The sequence below is a fragment of the Sarcophilus harrisii genome, chromosome 2 (genome assembly GCF_902635505.1).
Source record: "Sarcophilus harrisii chromosome 2, mSarHar1.11, whole genome shotgun sequence".
Taxonomy (NCBI): domain Eukaryota; kingdom Metazoa; phylum Chordata; class Mammalia; order Dasyuromorphia; family Dasyuridae; genus Sarcophilus; species Sarcophilus harrisii.
The window spans coordinates 144,548,473-144,570,058 of NC_045427.1; the positions used below are offsets into that span (position 1 = coordinate 144,548,473).

The following is a 21,586-nucleotide window of genomic DNA, read 5'->3' on the forward strand; positions in this document are numbered from 1 at the left end:
AATAAAAAAAAGCACTACACTCCAAAGTACACTTTAAGACATAGTTTCATTCATTTCACACATTGTATACCTGTTATTGACTGCTATTATACTGTAGGTTGTGTTCCTTGATGAGCTCCATATTTTAAAAGGGATAATGACAAAATATGAACTTTTTAAAAATTTTTATTTAATAGCCTTTTATTTACAGGATATATGCATGGGTAACTTTACAGCATTAACAATTGCCAAACCTCTTGTTCCAATTTTTCACCTCTTACCCCCCCACCCCCTCCCCTAGATGGCAGGATGACCAGTAGATGTTAAATATATAAAAATATAAATTAGATACACAATAAGTATACATGACCAAAATGTTAACAAAATATGAACTTAATGAAAATAAGGTTAATGAACTTGAAAGCATGAAAAAAATTAAAGTAGAAGGACATAAAATCTGTTTTTTTAAAGGACTTTCATATCAAAAAGTAATTATTTATTCTACATGGCTCCAGAACTGGCCTAGAACCAATATGTGTAAGTTATAGGGAGAAAGTGTTTTGTTTTCTGGTAAGAAGATATAATTATACAAAAAATGAAATGAGTTATCTCATTTAGTAGTGAGCTCTATGGCCCTAGAAGTGTTGAAGTATAGGATCTCACAGAACACATCTTGAAAAGAGAATTCTTAAATGGTAAAGGTTAGAATAAATGATCTTCAGTCTTCCTTCCAATTCTAAGATTTTATTTACTTATGATTTGTATTTTAGGTTATTCTTGCTGGCTACTTCCTAATGTTCTTCTGGTTACTATGGAAAATACTTAGCAAACAGAGTTGGCCTGATAGCTTCTTAGCATTTTTAACTGAGTGTGTTGAGTACAAAAATCCCAAAGTTCAAATGTTCCTTTTGCAATGCATCCTTTTTTTTTTTTTAAACATTATTTAAAACTTCAAGGAAATTAAAATACTTCAAGAACTTGTAGTTATATTGATATGAGTACTTCACCAACAGATTGCAACCCTACAGCTGAGCAAATCCTCTTTAAAAGCTTCTGTGATCAAAAACCTCCTCTGATCAACCTGGTGATAAACTTCTAAATTTAGTGAGGCTGTCCTTAGATGACAAATATACAGTTCATGATTGGGCAGGCTTGATTTTTTTTTCTTGACGAGGGTAAAATTCTTTTATAATTTATAATTTCCAAAGGAACTAAGGATGTGGCATCAAAAATAAGATGAAATTATATTTAGTCTCACCTCAACTACATATTTGTTCATTAGGAGGCACAATATTTATAAAAGAGCACCATACTGTGTTATACAATAGGATAAGACAGCTAGCAAAGAATCATCAAATGCTCAGGAGTCCATGTTTACTTCAGATGTTGCACCTAGGACATAGTGAATTTCAAAGCATGCTAATTCAATATGGATACCAGAATTAATTCCTCCTTTGTTTTAGATATATCTAAAATATCATCTGTGATTAAACCTTCATCTTTACCTCTTCATTTCTTAGTTAAACCTTGTGGATTAATACCTCGAGAACTACACCTACAATTTTCCATCTGTTAAGTCCACCAATCCACAGATTTTACTGAAGGTCGTCTTTGTTTACTACAGGTGAAAAGTATAGTATGAATATATAGGGGGCTTCCTTAAGATATGAATAAAGTGAGAACATATGATTTTAATCAAGAATTTTAAATTGAAGCCTATAATTATATATAATATACTCATTTTAAAAGCAGTCAATAATTCTAGGTATAAGTGCCCTCTATTTGCTCAATTTAATCTAATTATTTCTGACATGTGATTTAATAGTTTATCACCCTCCCCCTTCCTTGGAGATTGTGATTATTGCTTAATTCAACCCTGGAGATTTAATAGCATGATGTATTTGCATTTAAGGAATAAGATATTTAAAAAGTAGTAGTATGAATGTTTTAAAATTTCTGATTCATAGCAATAAAAGCAGGAATCTGATATGTGACCCTGATACTCATATCACACAGAATTTCATTCCATTAATTCATGATTTATTGCCACCTTATTCTATTTCAAATTTGCTCCTTAAGAGTTCACTTTGAAATTGATTGGCCTTTTCTAGTTCCTATTTGTACAGATAGTTTAAATACTCGTCATAAAAAAATTATTTGGCCCATATATCAACTACCCTTAGGGATAAAATCTATTTACTCCAGGGAACTTTGATCAGAAATCATTTGCATATTTTGACCTTCATTTCCTATTTGAATTTAAAATGGCAAAAATGATTTTTAGCTTGTCTTCAAACTAATTTTTTTTTTAAACATAAGGTCAATAGTTATAGAAGTGTGAAGTATGGTTCTGTTAGACCACTTGGGACTAAAAAAGGTCCTCTTGGGTAAATTGTTCTGTTGTTTTTAGTGTGACTGATTTCCCAGAACTGTCAGATAGAGGGGATGGGGAGCTGGGGGAGGAAAAATGACAAAAATAGTGAGTCTCATCTAAAGGATAATCTCTTCAAATTGTTTTTCATCTTTTAAAGAGTATAATGAAACTAGAGTTCTTCAAAATATGGGGCTATACTTTGTATATTACAAATAAAGCAGATCTCCCAGTACCTGTGGATTTACTATTCTTAAAGCATTTTTATTGTCATTGTTCCTAATTTTTCAGTCATCTTCTGACTCTTTGTGACTCTACTTGGAATTTTCTTGGCAAAGCTACTTGTGTGGTTTGCTTTTTCCTCTCTAGCTCATTTTATAGATTAAGATTTGAGGCAAACAAGGTTAATTGACTCACCCAGGGTCACACAGCTAGTAAATGTCTTTAGGCCACATTTAATCTCACTAGATTTAAGACCTAGCACTTCTTCTACTGTAACACCTAGATACCAATTTTTAAAGCTTAAACCATCTTTTCACCAGAAGTAACAATGCCTTTAAAAAGACCAAGACATAAGAGAAATCTAAAGGGGCTTTCTGTTTTTGGCCAAGGACTGTGATTTTATTGCCTTAGGAACTCACTCTCAGTACCAAAGTTAAACAGGAATATTCTTCAATTTTTAAGAGTTGCTTTGGGCACTGAGATGAATTAAGTGACTTCTCAGGGGGTCACAGTCAGTTTCCTAGAGATGGAACTTGAACCCAAGTCTTTGTGACTTTCTGGCAAGGTTATCTATTCACAATTCTACTTCCTATATGTGCTCAATACATGTGTTACTCCTGTGCATACTCAGGTTGAATAACTACCTGGAATAGTAAAAAGTATTTCAAATTAATTTTCTTTGGGATATAGATTTCCCAGGAAGGATAATTGTGAATTGTCTGCATGGTGTGGTGAAAAAGTATTTTGTTGTTCAGCTGTTTCAGTCTGTACTTAAAAGTTGAAGTATCTGAGTAGAATTCCAGCTAAAGCCTATTAACTATGTGACCCTGGACATGTCAACCTGATTTCCTTTATCTGTAAGCAGGAAATAAGACTTTACTCTTCTGACAGAATAGCTGCAAGAAGTGTGCTGTAAAAGGGCGGATCAATTCCTGTTACATAATCTGTTTAAGATTCTTACCATCTCCTGTCACTTCTCTAATGAACTCATTAGACCTCTCACCAAAACTGTCCTTCCAAATCTTCTGATCTCTCTGGGTACCCTCTTCCACACATTCAGTTGAGAATCTTGCCTCATTTTCCTGAAAAAATTGTATTTGCCTGAGCTCACTCTTCTCCCCTCCAGTTTATCTGACATCATTCAGATACCTTCTATTTGCCCCCTCTTCTCCTTACCTCTTGGTGTGCACAAGTGATTTCCTTTAATCTTTTAATCATTTAATCTTCAACAGATAATTGCTTCTAGCATCTCTACTATTTTTTGGCTGCTTCTGTATTACCTACTTGCTAATCTTCTGCTAGTTTTTGTCCCTTATCTTTCTTTCCTTTTGTGGCTAAATTCTTTGAGAGGGCTGTTTACAATAGGTGCCTCCATTTTTCTCTAATAAACTCTCAAAAGAAACTGTACTGTCCAAAGTTACTAACATGTCCTCTCTGCAGTCTTTGACACTTCTGTATATTCTTGTTTACTTGAATATTCTCTTCTACCGAGATTTTTGAGATCCTGCTCTCTCCTGGTTCTTCTCTTACCTGTCTGATTACTCACTCCTAAGTGTTCTTTGCTGGATCTTTATCTAAGTCATGCCTATTAACCCCAAGTATGTAATAGGGTTCTGTCCTGAGTCTTTTCTTCTCTCTTTATATATACACTATTTCATCTGACAAAATGAGATCATTAATTCCCCTGGATTCAATTATCATCTCCACGGGTTTGGTTCTCAAATTTATTCAGCCCTATTTTCTATGCTGACAGCTCGTCTCAAATCTTCAAATGACCAGTGGACATCTTGAACTGCATGTCCTACCTTAAAAACTCAACGTGACCAAAACTGAGCTGTCTTCCTGCCCTCCTCTGAACCCTTTCCTATTCCAAATTTCCCTGTAATCCATGATGACTCCCCAAATTATTCCAGTCACCCAGGCTCAGACCTAGGTATTATTCTTGATGCTTATTTTCTTTTACATCCTTTCTCCTCCTCCCATTTAGTCTGTTTCCAAAGCCTATTGATTTCCCATTAGTAACATTCACGTGTTAATCCTTCTCTCCTGACAGGCCCCATTACTGGATCAGGGGAATGAGATTTACCGAACAGGCCAAATTTCTTTGTGAATGTATTAGCAAGGCTAACATGAAAAAAAATTATATTCACTGAAACAAAGTTAAAAGCCTGACTCATATATGGGCTAACTTTGCATAAAGTATATAAATAATTCTTCAGTTCTGTTGTCATTTGCTTTTATTTATATGGAATATAAATATAAATATATAATATATAATATAAATATATAATATAAATATAAATATATAATATAAATATAAATATAAACCTAGTAGTTTTATAAGTAATTATACATTAAAAAGCCATAAGTTTCAATCATTTCATTTTTAGGACCTAATTTGGTTAGGATTTATTAGTTTATTTTTGTATTTTCCTACATTCTTAGCCTAATTCTTAGCCAACTCCATGTACCCTACCATGCCAGGTCGTTCTATTCTCTACTAATCTACCCAAGTCCGTTTAAGCCCCTGTTCCTTGCTTCTATGACGCTATCCATCTCGTCCTCTGCCGTCCCCTTCTCCTTTTGCCTTCAATCTTTCCCAACATCAGACTTTTCCAACGAGTCCTGTTTTCTTGTTATGTGGCCAAACCTAATCAATAATAACAGAGCCAACAAATAATACCACTGGGCTTGCAATCAGAAGGCTTGGGTTCAAATGTTAAAAGCTGTGAAGCATTGTGAAAATCACTGAGCCTATATATAACCCAGGCAAGTCCTTAGGGCTTGTCTATTGAATAGCTAAGGCAGCGCGCATTTCTTTCTGAGTTTGCATCTGTCCTCAGACATTGACTATATGACATTGGGCAAGTCACTTAATATTGCCTGTTTCCTCATCTGTAAAATGAGCTGGAGGCTCCCCTTCCGACTCGTAGCGCCCCTGCTCACTTCCCTCTTCCCAGCACTCGCCTTCCACCTGAGATTACCTTCCATTTATTTTGCCTATAACGCCAGTACCATTTTTTTTTTTTTTCTGGTGGTTTCCTCCTCCTGGACGGCAAAATCTTTTTTTTTTTTTTTTTTTTTTAAAGTTTTTACTTTTTTGATTTTTTCTTTGCATTTCCAGCGCCCGGACCATATTAAGTGCTTAATAAAATGCTTGTCAACCGACAAGATGTTTTTCAGAGTAAATCTTTGTGGTCCTATCCCCAGACCCACAAAATCACAGGAGAAAAAAGGACTGGATTATTTGCAGCCAGAGGGCTTGGGTTCAAATGCAGCCACTTCCTCCGGCTCAAAGCGAGTAACGAGCTCTCCGGGCCTCGTAGGCCTGTAAGGTTCTTCCTTCGACGCTTGTGAGGACCTTGAGGCCGTGTCTCCGGAGGAGGCGGGATTACGTTCCCGCATGATCCCTTCCAATGCTCAGTCTCCGATACTAAAACGCGCCAAACGGCTCGATCCAAGCGCGTAATAGATCTCATTTCCTCTCAGTTAATAGCAAGGTGGCCTGCGCCGCCCCTCTCAGCGCGGGGGCGGGGTTAATACGCTCAAGCGGAAGTCCCCTCGGCCCACGGGCCTGAACCTGGCCCCGAATCACTTGTCTCAGGGTTCTAAAGAGAGACTGGGAGAGGTAGCGTCGGCTTGGAAGTGTCACAGCCAAACGTAGCCTGAACGTCAGGGCTACGTTCCCGCCGTTCACGTCATCTCCTAGCGCCAGACGGCACGCAGCGACCCTCGACAGTGACGTCGTTTTTCAGCGCCGGTGGCCGGACCAACAGTGGCGGATATTGGGATGTCGGGGCGGAGCCCAGGCCAGCCAGGAGACGAGGGCGGGCCGGACGGAGGAGAAGAGGCGGGGCCGGGGCGGAGCAGGCTGTCCCGGCGAGGGCGGGGCCGCGGACAGGCTTTGAATTGCTCTTCTCTGAGGTGGGAGCCGCAAGCGGTGGCTTCAGTCTGGGCGTCGGGAGACAGCGGCGTAGTCGCCATGAATGAGGCGGAGGGGCTGCGGCAGCGCCGGCCCCGGCGGCCTCAGGTCATCACCGAGGACAGCCAGGCGCAGGAGGCCAAGCAGGGCAGGTAGAGGTCGAGCCGCCCCTGACACCCGGAATCCTCCCCCTGGCTGCGCCGTGGGACGGGAGGGCTCCGGGGTCCCCAGCTCGGGCTCGGCGGGTTGTGTTTCCATGCGCGAGTGTGCATCTGCACGCCGGGATGGACACCTGTGCCTGCCTGCATGCGCGTGCCTCCGGGAGCACACGATGCGTCTGCCCTGCTAGTTGCTCCTTCTTTTCCCGAAGCTGCGGCCAACCAGGATTTTTAGCAGCCCTGAGTGTGGATTCCGCCGCCGCAGTTATTCCTCCCAGTCCTCCGGCTCTTTGGCCTCTGCTGTCACCCGCGGGACTCGCCCGCACTCTGGCTAGACACACCTGCTTTGCTCCGCGCCTCGTGCCTTTCAACAGCCGGTTTTCGTTTCAGTCCGATAACATTAAGTAACGAACATGAAGAATACCTAGGCTTTTCGTTCAGTGACTATGGTTTAATGAGGGTAGCGAGGGATGAGGAACATGCATAGCGACACGTATGAAAAAAGAGGAAATTACTACAAGAAACTTGAGGAAAAACGGGTCACTTCGGAGATGGCAGTGAGAATTCAATTTAAAAATTTATTAAGCATCTCCATAGGTTCTATTTTTTTTCTATTTTATTTTTTAATCACGTAGGTTTTTTTTTTTTTTATTATAGCTTTTTATTTACAAGATATGTGTGGGGGGTAACTTTACAGCATTGACAGTTGCAAAACCTTTTGTTCCAACTTTTCCCCTCCTTCCCCCTACTCCCTCCCCAGATGGCAGGTTGACCAATACATGTTAAATATGTTAAAGTATAAGTTAAATACAATATATGTATACATGTCCAAACATATCCAAAGATAGGTTCTTGATAAATTTTAGGTGAATCGAATTAGGTATACATGTCCAAACAGTTATTTAATCAGACAGGTTCTTGATAAATTTTAGGTGAATCGAATTAGGTGTAGGAGTACATATATAACAATAAATATAAAATGAGGGAGAAACCAAAGGAGAGTCTTTACAAAATATTATGAGAAATTTGAAGAGGAAGTGATTACCTAAAAAAAAAATTTTTTTTCTTTCTTTTCTTTTTTTAAAATGATGGCCTTAGACACGACATTTCCATATACAAAGAATGACAGAGAAAGAGGATTCTATATAAGAACTTCAATCTCTTATGTATAACTTGAGTTTTTTTAAAATACTGCTTTTATTTACTTTTTTAAATTTTATTTTATTTAATGATAACACTGCTCTGCTTCTCTGTTGCCTTTTTAATTTTGAGATCATGTTTTGAGGGCATCTGGGTGAAAGATGGTGTGAATCACAGAGTGGAGATGGCAAAACTTGAAATGCATCTTGATTTCAACAGGTAAAGATGATAAATGATGTGTGTAGAGGTCCATTTCAGGTTTGGAGTTGGACCATATGCAAGGGCATGAAAGTGGAAGAGGGCAGCACAAGAATGAAGGAATGAGAAATAGTGTATTTTACTCAAAACAAAGCAGGGAAAGAGAAGTATGAATAAGGATGAAAATGTTGTAGCTAGATTGTGGATATCCACAGATAACAAGAACAACAATTTAAACTGTTTTCCAAGGCTTTGGAAAGATACTTAGAGGTTTTTGAAGGGAAGAGTGAAGCGATCATAGCACTGTATGAATAAAGATAATTGCAGGAGTAATCTATCTGAAGGATAGCTTAAAGAAAAGATATGTTGGAATCAAGAAGACCAATTAGAAGAGTTATACAACAGCTTGATAGGAAGAAATGGAGACTTACAATTGAGATGTAGTAGTAATTTAAAAAATAGGGAATGGATTCAATAGATGTTGCAGAGGCTACTTCTTATGCTCAGTTCTGCCTTTTGGAATCCCTAGCCTCCTTCAAGGATCAGATCAAATGCCACCCCTTTCATGAGGTCTTTTTCTGATCTTTCTGAAGTTTCTTCTTGTATTTATATTGCATATTATTTTATATTTGTTTATGTCGTGTCATCCAATAGAAAATGATCTTTTTCAGGGCAGGAAGTATTTCATTTTTATCTTTGTATCTGTAGGATCTAGGATAGTGCCTTGCACTTGGTGTTGACTTTTGATAGTGCTTGGCTGAATGGAATTGGAGCTAGGGTTGATAATACTTGACAGCTGAAGTGAAGATTAGCAAATGTGAATCCTGTTAGAAACTTGGATGATGGGGACATGATGGTATTATCAACAGAAATAGAAACGTTAGGAGTAGGTTTGGGTTTTTTTTTGGGGGGGGGCAAGATAAATTCAGTTTTGGACAGATGTTTTAGGCACAGGCAGTGTAACTATCAGATAATTGGAATTGAAATATGGGGTTAATGCTCTAGGGAGGGCTTAGGGGTGGAGATACTGGTTTTAGTCATTTGCAAAGAATTGATAATTGATGCTATGGTAGAGGAGATTAAAATTGCCAAGAGAGATGATGTAGAGAGGTGAAAAAGCCAAGAAGACACTTCAGGAGGCACTCGGGAGTTAAGGGGCAGAAGAAAGATGAAGATCCAACAAAAGAAAAGGAAGGAATGGTTGGAGAGGTAAGAGAAAAACTATGAGAGTGAAATGTTATGGAATCCAAGAAAAGAGAATATATCTAGAGGAGGGAATAATCAAAAATGTCAAAATGCTGCAAAAAGGTCAAAGATGTTAAGAATGGCATCAGAATGTTACAGAGAGAGACCAAAAAGAATAAAGGCATATTGTACTATTGGTCAGGGCTCTTTTGACTCCATCTTTAAGGAAACTTAGGTAGACACTTGAGACTGTTCTTAAATGTTCTTAAATTTGAAGTTTTTATCTAAAACTCCATCACAATTAAATTAAGTGAAATCTCTACAACCCTCATAAGTATATACCTAGGTATATAGATATAAATATGATATAGCACACAGTGAACTAAATGCAAGAGAGGCTGTTTGAATAACCTTATGTATATGACTAAATGAGGAAGAATGATAATGTATTTTGAGGGATAGGTTTTTTTTTTTTTGTTTTTTTTTTTTTTAGCAGAAGGGAGAGATTAATGTGATATCTTCATTCACAATGATTCAAAAAAATCAAATTTGGGAAGAATATCTTTGTAATGACACTTGACTTGAGAGGAGAGTAGTGAATATGACACTGACTTCTTAAGAGTCAGAAGACTTGTGTTGAATCCCAGATCACACAGTTACTAGTAATAAATTATTTCATAAGTCATGTCATCTTGCTGGGCCTTAGCTCCCTCATTTGTAGAATGAGCCTAATGATACTTGGATAGCCTATCTTAGACATTTTTTGAGGAAAATGCTTTGTAAACCTTAAAGATTGAGATATTATAAGATTCCTTGACTTTGTGATGTTATAATTAGAATTAGAAAGAAAGATAATTTGGTCTAATTCACACATTTTACTGATAAGAAAAACTGAATTCCAGAGATGTGAAATACATTGCCTGGTGAAAACTAGGTCCTTTGACTATAGATCCAGTAATAAAAATGGAGGCTCTCAAACTATATATTCAGTGTATGCAAATTTTCTAAAGCATTAATCTATACTGCATACCATTTACTATAATCAGTAGCATTTATTGCTAGCTTCTCATTTTATAGAAAATAACAACAGTAATAAATTGTTATTATTCAAGTGTGTCTAACTTTTCATGACCCCATTAGAGGTTTTCTTGACAAAAATGCTGGCGTGTTTTACCAGTTCCTTTTCCAGCACATTTTACAAATGAGAGAACTGAGGCAAATAGGGTTAAATGGCAAATTAAGAATCACACAATTACTAAATTTTTAGGATCAGATTTGAACTCAGGTCATTTTGACTCCAGCCTGGCATCTATCCATTATCTGGCCCATTAGTTTGCTATAGCTCTTTATAATTTAAAAATGCTTTTATATCTATTATCTCATTTAATCCTCACTAACTGCTAGATAAATATAAGGCCCATTTTGTAATTGAGGAATGGAGGTTGTATGATTTGACTAAAATCACACAGCTAATAAGTATCAGAATTAAGACTAGGATGCAGTTCTTTTAATGCTTAATCCATTTTTCTTTCCCATAAACCAGTGACTTCTCCATAGAAAATCCCAATCAATGATTTCAGTAATCTACAGAAACAAATATAAAAAAGATTCACGCATGCATTTAAAATAGAAAGAGGAAAGAAATGCACATTTTGAGGTTTTTACCAGATATCTTTTATTGCAGAGGGAGAGGGAATTCCTCATTGCAATGGGGGAGCTAAATTTAATTCTGAGATCTCTCTTCATACACCTGTCACTGAAGCAGAAGGGGAAAGGTTACATTTTTATTGCAGAGTTAATTTAACTGTTCTTATGTTTCTCTTTTGGGATTCACCCTTTTAATTTGTTTACACTGAATGAATGGAATCTTAATGTACTTTGCAAGTGACTGGGTTGCTTTGATAGATTTCCTAACTTTTTTATCAGTCAGTGTTATCACTCTTCTTGAATTTACCTCCTTCTCTCCTTATTCTTTTCTCCTATTCATTTTTATCTATCAGTCTTGATCTTTTCTAATGTAACACCTGGATAAGGAAACATTATTGAGGGCAATAAGTTTTCAAGTAATAACAATTAAGTGCCTTATACTTATTATCTCTAGCTTTCTTTTTAGAGAGATTCTTATAACATTGTAACTATTTAGATTTCATCATTCACTTTACTGATGTTTTTATCTGAGATTTTTATCTTTGATAGTTAATTTTAGGGAGTTTTTCCATTTTTTCCCTAATTATTTCCTATAGCTACCTCAGAAATTAAGTGCTGCAAAATATCAAAAATGAATTTCAAAGAATGAAAGCAGTATTCAAAACCAAGGAAAACAGTAGCAATAGGAATATGTTCCTATTGATACTTAAGAAAAGAAGTTTAGGATAGGCTTAAGAATACTTCAGAATAGGAAGTAAGATCTACTAGACAAAATCTGTTAACGTGAATTTATAAAATTATATATTCAAAAGAATAAAGTAGGAGAATCATAGATCTTAGAACTAGACTGCAGGGTATAATTCCCTGTTTTCAGATAGATAAAATATCATTAATTCCATTTTATAGATGAGGTATATACCAAGTTTAAGAGGCTAAGTTATTTGTTCATAGTTTACAAGTTTGCATAAGTGGTGGGTGAAAAGAAAAATTGATCTTAACGAAAATTCAAGGAAGCTATTTAGCAAAAGTTTTTTTTTTTATTGGATAGATAAATCCATACATAAAGCCATAGTTCTGGACATTATATTTGCCATTATAGCTTTAAATTTCTGTGAACTGTGAATCCCAGATCACAGTTACTAGTAATAAATTATTTCATAAGTCATGTCATCTTGCTGAGCTTTAGCTCCCTCATTTGTAGAATGAGCCTAATGATACTTGCATAGTCTATGATAGACATTTTTTTTTTGAGGAAAATGCTTTGTAAACCTTAAAGATTGAGATATTATATTATTTCATCAATGAAAGCTTCTTACTACCTTGTAGCTTTCTCAAGTTCTTTATAAACTTATTTGACAATAAAAATTGTATACATTGTGAGCTATTCTCTTTTGAAGCACAATTTCTTCTAGGAAGAGAATGAAACTATGTAATAGTGTACAGCCATATTATATTACTATTTAGAAGAGAAAGTGAAGGATGAAGGTTGAATATTATGTTAAAAATTCAATAACTGTTTCATTCTTCTTTCAGGTAAATTTCCTTTCTCCTTCCTACCTCAACTCTATCCCAAATAGGCATTGTTGTTATTTTTATTAATTTTGTAAATGAACAGTGTGGAATAGTCTAGAAGACTGAGATGAGTTAAGAAACCTGGTTTTTCTTTCAAGAATAGCCCCTTCTAAGTGAAGTTGAATTGCTTAATTTTCCCCTCTAAAATTCCTCATCTATAAAATGAAAATAACATATTTTCCTAGTTTGCTTCCAAGTTTAATGTAATATGTTAACTATGGTAGAGAATTTAAGTTATAATCACTTCTAGATTTTCTTACTATTTGATAGTTATAAGTGTTTTAGTTCCAGTAATTACCTTGATCTTATATTTAATTGTCTTCATCCAGGAAAACTAAGATTTATTCAGTTTTTTTCCCCCTAGAGTTTCTGTGCTGCTACATAGGTCTCTTTTATTCAAATAAAGCCATATTTCTTAGTCCTTAGAATCATAATGCAAAGTATTTCTGTTCAATTCAGTCTTGCTGAGATAATAATGTTAATAGTTGACACTTTAATAGTATTTTAAGGTTTGTGTAGTGCTTTATATATACATTATTTGAGTCTTATAACAACTTTTTGGGATAGATATTGTATATATTATTTACAATTTATAGAAATGGATATTGAAACTCAATTATGTGTTACCCCTGATTGGAAGTAGAATTCCATTCAACCAAAGTCTTCTTGATTGAGTCCAGCACCATTTCTAGTAGAGTATGATGTCTGTCAGAGGACCTTGAAAAATGTTTCATTTGGCTTGTGGAACTTTCAGGATAAGTCCACAGAAGATCTTATATGTTGGGGTTGAGCCCTCAGTAATTAGAAAATCCAATTGCACAAGTATGATTGTTTACTTACTCTTAGAGAATATATGAACTATTCAGCTTATATATTTTTTAATAAGGGATGGAGGGACTGCTTGAGGCTGAAATTATCTCCAGAGATTGAAGACAATATGTTGTTTTTAATCTCATGAGGCACTGAAAAGTCAAGGTACAAGTTTTCTTGGCTTGGACATGTCTGCACAAGTTGGGAAGGAAAAAACATTATGAAATAATTCAACAATTTTGTCACTAAAATTTATATAGTCTTTAATTTTGTTTCAACAAATCAACTGCATGCTTCAAGATGAGAACAATTATCAACCCAATTTGAGCCAGTGCTATGACTCAGTTGTCAAAAAAGCTAATACAATTTTAGGCTTTTTAAATAGAAATGTATTACTTTTGGACCCAGGAAGATAATAATCCTGTTCTATGTATTTGTCAAGGAATAGCTCTGTAACTCAATTTTGCATGTTGCATTTTAAGAGGGGGCATTGACAAATTGGAATCTATTTACTTGAGATTAATCAGTATGTTGAAAAATCTGGGAAGTGTGTGATATTGGGAAAGTCTAAAGGAAGTAGAGTTATTTAGCTTGAAAAACAGAAAACTTCGGCAGGGAGGAAGAAGGAACTATGATAACTATCTTCACATATATGAAGGCAATATATAGAACTAGAGTTGGATTTGTTGTGTGTTCTTTCACAGGGCAGAAATGAGTAGAAGCTACAAGGGGAAAGATTGTGGTTTAGTATCAGGAAGAAATTTCCCAACAACTTAAGATGTACAAAATGAAATGAGGTTTTTTGGCATCTAGAGAGTTCTTTGTTACTAGAAGTATTCAAGAAGAGTATACATCAAGAAGAGTATACATGACTATTACAGTTACTACAGTAAAATTCCTACATGATGAAGGAGGTTGGACTAAATGATCTCTAAGACCTCTTCCATCTACAGAGTCCATGATTTTAAATATATGTTATGGTCAAAATTCTGTATTTGATAGGCTAATGTTTGAAAGAATGTTGTAAAACATGCTTTGACTGGTTAAAATAACCATTGTTGGTTTTGGCTAACATCATTAACAATAACTTTTTGTATTGATTGCAGCCAGTATGTTGTGTAAGATGGCAAGCACATAAGATTGTGAAATGCTTTAATGTATATTTTGAAGATTAGAACCAAATGTGTGTTTGTTGGTAAATGTTTAACAGTTGGCTCCACTCCCCCCACCAAAATACCCATGACCCATTTTAAGTGTAATCTTCCTTAATAACATTTTGCCACTTTCTTAAATCTAAACAATCAATGAATAAATCAAATCTTGATTTGTAGTGTTTGCCAGTTTTTGAGATATAAATGCTTTAAACATTTTAACATTTGACTCTTGTATCAGTTTTAGTTGATTCCAGAACATTTCTGATTAAAACCAATTTTTTCCTAGGATAGGTGCAACATGGTTAATAGAGTTAACTTTATTACTGATCCAGGAAGGCACCTGAGGAAAATAACCCTTCATATATATATTAAACCCATTTCCATGTATTCTACATATGTGTGATGACTTATGCTATAGAGAATGTAAGTTTTCCTTTACACGTAGAAATAGTGAATCTCCCTTTTCTTCTTAACAAAGCATAAACGACCAGTTTGTGAATTTGTTAAAAGTTAAACAGTTAAAGTGGTAAAAGATTTCGTTATGAGGACTTGGATTTTCACAATTATTGCCTGGGGACCTCTTTCAACACATGGTACTATTTAGTCTGTTGCATCAGCTTTAGTTTTAACATCTAAAAATTCCAGTGGGACCTTGTAATAATGGTGATTATATTCTTGAAAACATCCATGTGTTCAGTATTGAAAATAAGCAAATTAATATTTCCCTCCTTGAACTTAGAGTAACTTAAAGCATAAATATAAAGTCCCAATTGATATTTCCATTTAGTTAAAGGGATTCAAGTAGTTTTTATTTAAATACATTTCTTGAATTAACTCACTTTGCCTCTGTCTCCCCTATTTGAATAGAATCATTAAATTTTGACTGGAAATAGAGGCAAAAATGAAAGTTTCTTCTCTTAAAATATGTGTGTATATTCATTTAATACATATGTAGCATATATGTGTACACAAAAATATGTAAACTGTTTTCATGTAAGGTTTTTTTTTGGGGGGGGATTGAGTGAGAGAAGGATATTAGCAACTTGGAGGGAGTCAGGAAAGCCTTTTGAAGAATAAGAATTCCTTTTTTTTTTTCTTTAATTAATAGCTTTTAATTTACAAGTTATATGCATAGGTAATTTTACAGCATTGACAATTGCCAAACCTTTTGCTGTAATTTTTCCTGTCCTTCTCCCCACCCCCTCCCCTAGATGGCAGGATGGCCAATACATGTTAAATATGTTAAAGTATAAATTAAATACAAAGTAAGTATACATGTCCAAACCGTTATTTTGCTGTACAAAAAGTATCAGACTCTGAAATAGTGTACAATTAGCCTGTGAAGGAAATAAAAAATGCAGGTGGACAAAAATAGAGGGATTGGGAATTCTATGTAATGGTTCTTAGTCATCTCCCAGAGTTCTTTCGCTGGGTGTAACTGGTTCAGTTCGTTATTGCTCCATTAGAACTGATTTAGTTCATCTCATTGCTGAAGATGGCCCAGCCCATCAGAACTGATCATCATATAGTATTGTTGTTGAAGTATATAATGATCTCGTGGTCCTGCTCATTTCACTCAGCATCAGTTCATGTAAGTCTCTCCAGGCCTTTCTGACATCATCCTATTGGTCATTTCTTACCAAACAATAATATTCCATAATATTCATATACCACAATTTATTCAGCCATTCTCCAATTGATGGGCATCTACTCAGTTTCCAATTTCTGGCCACTACAAAGAGGGCTGCCACAAACATAGAATAGAATTCTTAACTGTTTTTGAGTTATGGACCCTTTTTGAGTCTAGTGAAGCCTATGGATACTCTTTCAGAATAATGTTTTTAAATGTATCAAATGAAATACAAAAAGAAATAATAATATTTTTAAATATATCAAATTAAATACAAAATGAAATCATAAAAGAAACCACTCATGTTGAAATAATTATCTAAATGTTTTTAAAAATTCATCCCAGGTTAAGTTTTTTAGTATAGAAAATGTTTCTTGAACAGTCTTCAAGGAAAGATTCTAAGAGAAAGATGTGAGGCAAAGTGGGAGTACTTTCTAAGTGTGGTGGACAGCTGGGACAAAGGTGTGGAGGTGGGAGATGTAGTTAATACATTTAAAGAACAGCAAAAAGGATAGTCTGAGTAGACCACAGATTGGGAAGGGAAATAATATATAATAGGTTTGGAGAAGTATGTTGGGACCAGGTGATGAAGATCTTTGAAACCTAAACAGAAGAGCTTATATTTAATCCCCAAAGCAACTAGGAGTCATTAGAATTTATTCAAATGACATACTTGAGGGCATATTAGACTTGTCTTTAGGAAAATTATATCGATAACTTTGGGGAAGGTTGCACTGGAAAGGAGAGAAACTTGAGAGACCAGTGAGGAAGTTACATGCAGTGTAACATGTATACATGTATGTGTTAAGCATAAACACAGCTAACATAAACCATTAATGCCTGTATCTTTAGACACAGACAGCCTTTCAGTGTATAATAGAAAGAATTTTGTGCTTGTAAGCCAGATTTGAGAAATTGGAGTATTACATTTTTTTTTATTTGTATTTCCCAACGTATTCTTCCTTTCCCCCCTTCCTTTAGAACTGCTCCCTATAAGATACAATTAAAAAATAGGATCCTGGTTTCCTTTTTTTATCTTCTTTTTTTTGCAAGGCAAAAAGTCTAAAAAAGTCCAATACACTGAAAAAATCTGACATGTGTAGTATCCTACACTCATAGTCTACTGTGACAACAAACTTCATCCTTAAAATGATTAGACTTTCCTTTTAGAGTTGTTGTGGTATGCAAATGGGACATATGGAATATGACTAATCAGTTTTTCCTATTTTCCCATATAGTATGGAGCAAAATTACCTAATTTCTTTTTATTGTCATTACTGTAAGGTGTGTTGGTAAGGCTATGAAAATAGTATGTTTGGAATAGTTGAAACTATGGGCAAGGAAATAACTTGAACGGATCCTTTCTCCTGCAATATTTAGAAGTTAAGTCTTCAAGGGTAGACAGAAAGCTAGGCCTGGAGTTAGGAAGAAATGAATTCACACATACCCATACCTTCTTGACAGTTGTCTGTCTGCTTCAGTTTTCTCAGTTGTAACAGAGGGGTTATAATAACACCCATCCCCCAAGGTTAAAGTACTTTGCATAATGCCTGGCATATGGTAGATCCTTAATAAAAGCTTATTCCTTCTTTACCCTTTTCTTTTTCTTATTTGCTACTTTCTCTGCAATCTTTCTTCAAAAACAGTAACGCTAATAACTCTCTCACATACACCAGGCAATTTAGTGCTTCCAGGACTTCCAAGAAATAAAAGCCAACATGTTTTCTGGTCAAAGGTAAAGTATATTCTGGAAGGGGAGGGGCAATAGTATTAAATTTTAACACAAGTAGTAAAAGCAAATAGCCAGTTATGAAGAAATTAGGTGAAAGGTTCTTCTATTCCTGATAGCTCAACCTATGAAATAACCGTGTTTAACGAGATCTGTAATGCTGTTTTTATAGTCTGCTGATTGTATTTATGTTTTATTTTTTGCAGCACTTATAGCAGTAGAGTTTTCCAGATGACCTTTGTGATGCTAGCAGTGTCTCTTACCATTCCCTTGCTTGGAGCAGTAACTCTGCTAAATTGCCCCATTGATCCTCAGCCTCTCAGGTGAGTTGTAGTCCCAATCCCCCATAATGATTTTCTAAAGATAATTTAATGAAACTATTATTTTTTTAGGGTGAAAGGGGATGATGAGGCAAATCTATAATTAAAGTTATTATGAGACAAAATTTTCTTTTGGAGTTTAAGTGATTTTTAAAAAAAATTTCTGAGTCCCAAAAGTGTTATTATTCCTGCCAGTCTTATAATTATATGAATATCTTTAAGCAGAATTTAAATGGCTCAAATTTGAAAAACTTTGATTGATTTTAAGTAGAAAAATTTATGCACAAAAAGTTAGCTTCTAACTTGTCTTATTTAGTCTACTGTGTATTCATGTAATATTTTTACATGTGACTAGTGTTCTCTTTTATCTTAGTCATTTGCTAAAAATATCAATACAATCTATATTTAGCCAATAGGCTTATTATACCAAAAACAAATAGTTTAATTGTGTTTCACTGAAGTCAAACTATTTCTTTTTTTGTTTTTGATTTTGTTTTTAGATAGTCAAAGTATTTCTTAAGTTGTATTTTCAATTCTGTATGCAACAAACTGAAATGTGCCCAAAGTAGAGTGAGGAGGTGAAGAAAAGGTTTAGTATTGAGGGTTGGAGGTAGAGCATGATAGCAGTCATCAAATATTTTAAGGGTTGTCATCTGGAAGGAGTAGATTGATTCTATATATCTTGGTATATCCCAGAGACTGGAAGTAAAACCAGTGAATAGAGTAATTATAGAAAGGCAGATTTCAGTGTATGATATAAGAAAAAAACTTTCTGACAATTTAGGCTATCCCAAGAATAGAATGGTTTTCTTTTTAAGTAATGAGTTCTATTTCACGTTCTGTGTTATAGGAGAAAATCCTATGTGAAACAGGAGGATGAATTAGATGAATCTTAAGATTCTTTTGTCTCTTAAAAAAATTTAATAGAAATTCTTAGGCTGAGGATTTTCCTGCACATAGATGACAAAAGTATTTCTCATAAAATAATGGTTGGTATTGCTTATGATATTTTATAGGGCTATTTCTAACCATAATTTTTCTGTAGGTAGTTGATTTCTGAAGGGATGTCTTCAAGCATATTCCTTCCCCAGCAGTAAAACTAAGTATGCATAAAAGCATTATGTAGCAATTTTCTATGAATCAGAAAATATTAATTACACATAACTCCTAATTGATATGCTAAATATATGTGTAATAAAAGTAGTAAAACAATGAGATGTTTATTGGACAGATTTTAAAACAATTTTTAATTTAACAATAGAAAAGTACTTGAAATTTTGTTACAATTGGTATTTATTTCCTCTATAATATAGAGAGGGTTAGAGAGTCAATAGAAAAATAAGAATGACAAGGACTTATTAATGTAAATTAGGGCAAGAACAAGAGAAGGATGAAATGATTAGTAAAACCAGTTAGTAGAAAATCAATAAAATTTTTTGCTTTCACTTATAACAATTATAGTTTATCTGATAATTCTTGTTATCTTCAACTTTGAATTAATATTGTTTATTTGCAACCATTTTGCTTTTAATCTTCATTTACATGGGGTGTAATTGGAACATTTTCTTTATAGGTGTTCAAAGAAGCAAAATTCTTTATATGTCATGGAATAGTTAAATTCATTTTAGTATACAATAAATGCCTGATATAAGCAAGACATTGTGGTGGTTAATGGGGGGGGGTGCTATTTCCTACTTTGGCCAAATCACTAAATCTCTCTGGATCTTAAGTTTCCTCATTAGTAAGATGAAGAAGTTAGACAAGATAATTTCTAAGGTCCTTTTATTTGAAATTCTTATGAAAATATTTGGTCTCCATTCTCAGAGACTTTATCATCTAGTGGGATTGATAAGACTTTTACACGAATAAGTATGACAGAATTAGTACCCGGAAGAGTATAAACAAAGGAATGTCAATTCTATCTGTGGAAGATTAGAGAAAGCTTCTTAAAAGGGGTAAGTTTTAGTTAGGACTTGAGGACGGGCAAAATTGTAGCAGTTAGGGTTTATAGTAGATGAAAGAGTGCAACAGATGGGAAAAATTTTTGAACCACCAATAGTTCATTTTAGCAGCATTATAAAGTATATGAAGGAAGGAGCAGTTTAAGAGATAAGTTTGGAATTGTAGGTTGGAGCTAGACTCCACAAATCTTTAATGCTAGACTAAGGAATATAGATTTTAATAATCAGTAGAAAGTATTGAATGCTTTTGGTTAGGACAGTGATATCAGAGGTCATGTTAAGAGCATTACTTGAATCATTAGGTTGTAGGGTAGATTAGAATGGGGGGAAAAGTAGAAGCGGGAACATCATGTAGAAGTCTACCAGAATATTCCAGGAAAAAAAAATAATGGAGGCCTGAACAGCAATTGGATTAGAAAGATGGAGATGGATATGAGAGAGTTTATAGAGATGGAATCTATAGGACCTGGCAACTGGTTGGATATTCTAAAGTTTCAAACCTCAATACTTGAGAGAATAACAGAGTCAATAACAGAAATAAGAAAGTTGGGGGCAAGGAGAAAGATAATAAATTTGATTTTAGAAATGTTGAGCTTAATATGTTGTCAGGACATTCTGGTGGATATGTTCTATATATAGTTAGACATAGTAGACTGGAATTTGGGAGAAAGATTAGATAGAGATTTGGGAATTATCTGCTTAGATTATTCTAGCTAAGAAAGAAATGGTTAAAACTGTTGAAGTAAGTAGATCACCAAGGTAGAGTTTGTGGAGATGGAAAAGAGTTTTGGATTGGGGAGGTCCTCTGTAGTTTTGAAGTATGAGAACTTAGAGAAAGACCAACAAGAGACTTTGGATAAGCCATGAGAGGACAGGTGCAAAGAAGATATTGTGGGATGATGATTATCAATGCCAGATATTGCAGAGAGGTCAAGGAAAATTAGTATTATTATTATTTTTTTAACTTCCATGTTAGTCATGTTGCAAAAAAAAAAAAAAGCAAGGAAAGTAAAGAAATTAAAAAAATATAAACACTCTGCACTTAGAAGTTCATCATTTCTCTCTTTGAAGATAGTGTTTTATATTATGAATCTTTTGGAAATTTTATGGATTATTGTATTGATCAGAGTAGTTAAGTCTTTCACAGTTGATTCTTGTTACAATATTATTGACACAGTATACAGTATTCTCCTGGTTCTCCTAATTTCACTTTGTATCAGTTCATATCTTTCACTTTGTATCAGTTCATGTCAATCTTCCCAGGTTTTTGAAAGTATTCCCCTTATTTCTTATAGCACATACTCATGTACTTTAAGTATATATGATTTTATAGCACAGTCATATACTCACAACTTGTTCAGCCATTCCTCAGATTGTCATCTTCTCAGTTTCCAGTTATTTGTCATCACAAAAAGAGCTGCTATAAATATTTTTATATGTATGGATCCTTTTCCATTTTCTTTGATTTCTTTGAGACACATGACTTAGTAGCAGTATTGCTTGGTCAGAATGTGCACAATTGGGCATGGTTTCAAATTATTCACAACTCTACCAACAATGTATTAGCGTTCCAATTTTTTTATATCCC

General features: G+C 34.8%; 1 protein-coding gene across 2 annotated transcripts in view; it reads left to right on the forward strand.

Annotated features, from left to right (window-relative positions):
- The first annotated feature begins 6,452 nt into the window (after positions 1–6,452).
- The window catches only part of APMAP (adipocyte plasma membrane associated protein), a 47,644-nt gene continuing 32,510 nt past the window's right edge, over positions 6,453–21,586 (forward strand). The window contains exons 1-2 of one of the 2 annotated variants that reach the window (XM_012540831.3): positions 6,453–6,646; positions 17,924–18,040. In XM_012540831.3, the coding sequence (XP_012396285.1) occupies positions 6,555–6,646; positions 17,924–18,040 (209 nt within the window). In that variant the 5' untranslated portion in view covers positions 6,453–6,554. Of the gene's footprint in view, positions 6,647–9,065; positions 9,200–17,923; positions 18,041–21,586 lie in introns of those variants that run through there. The other variant, XM_031951015.1, reaches the window with a different exon arrangement.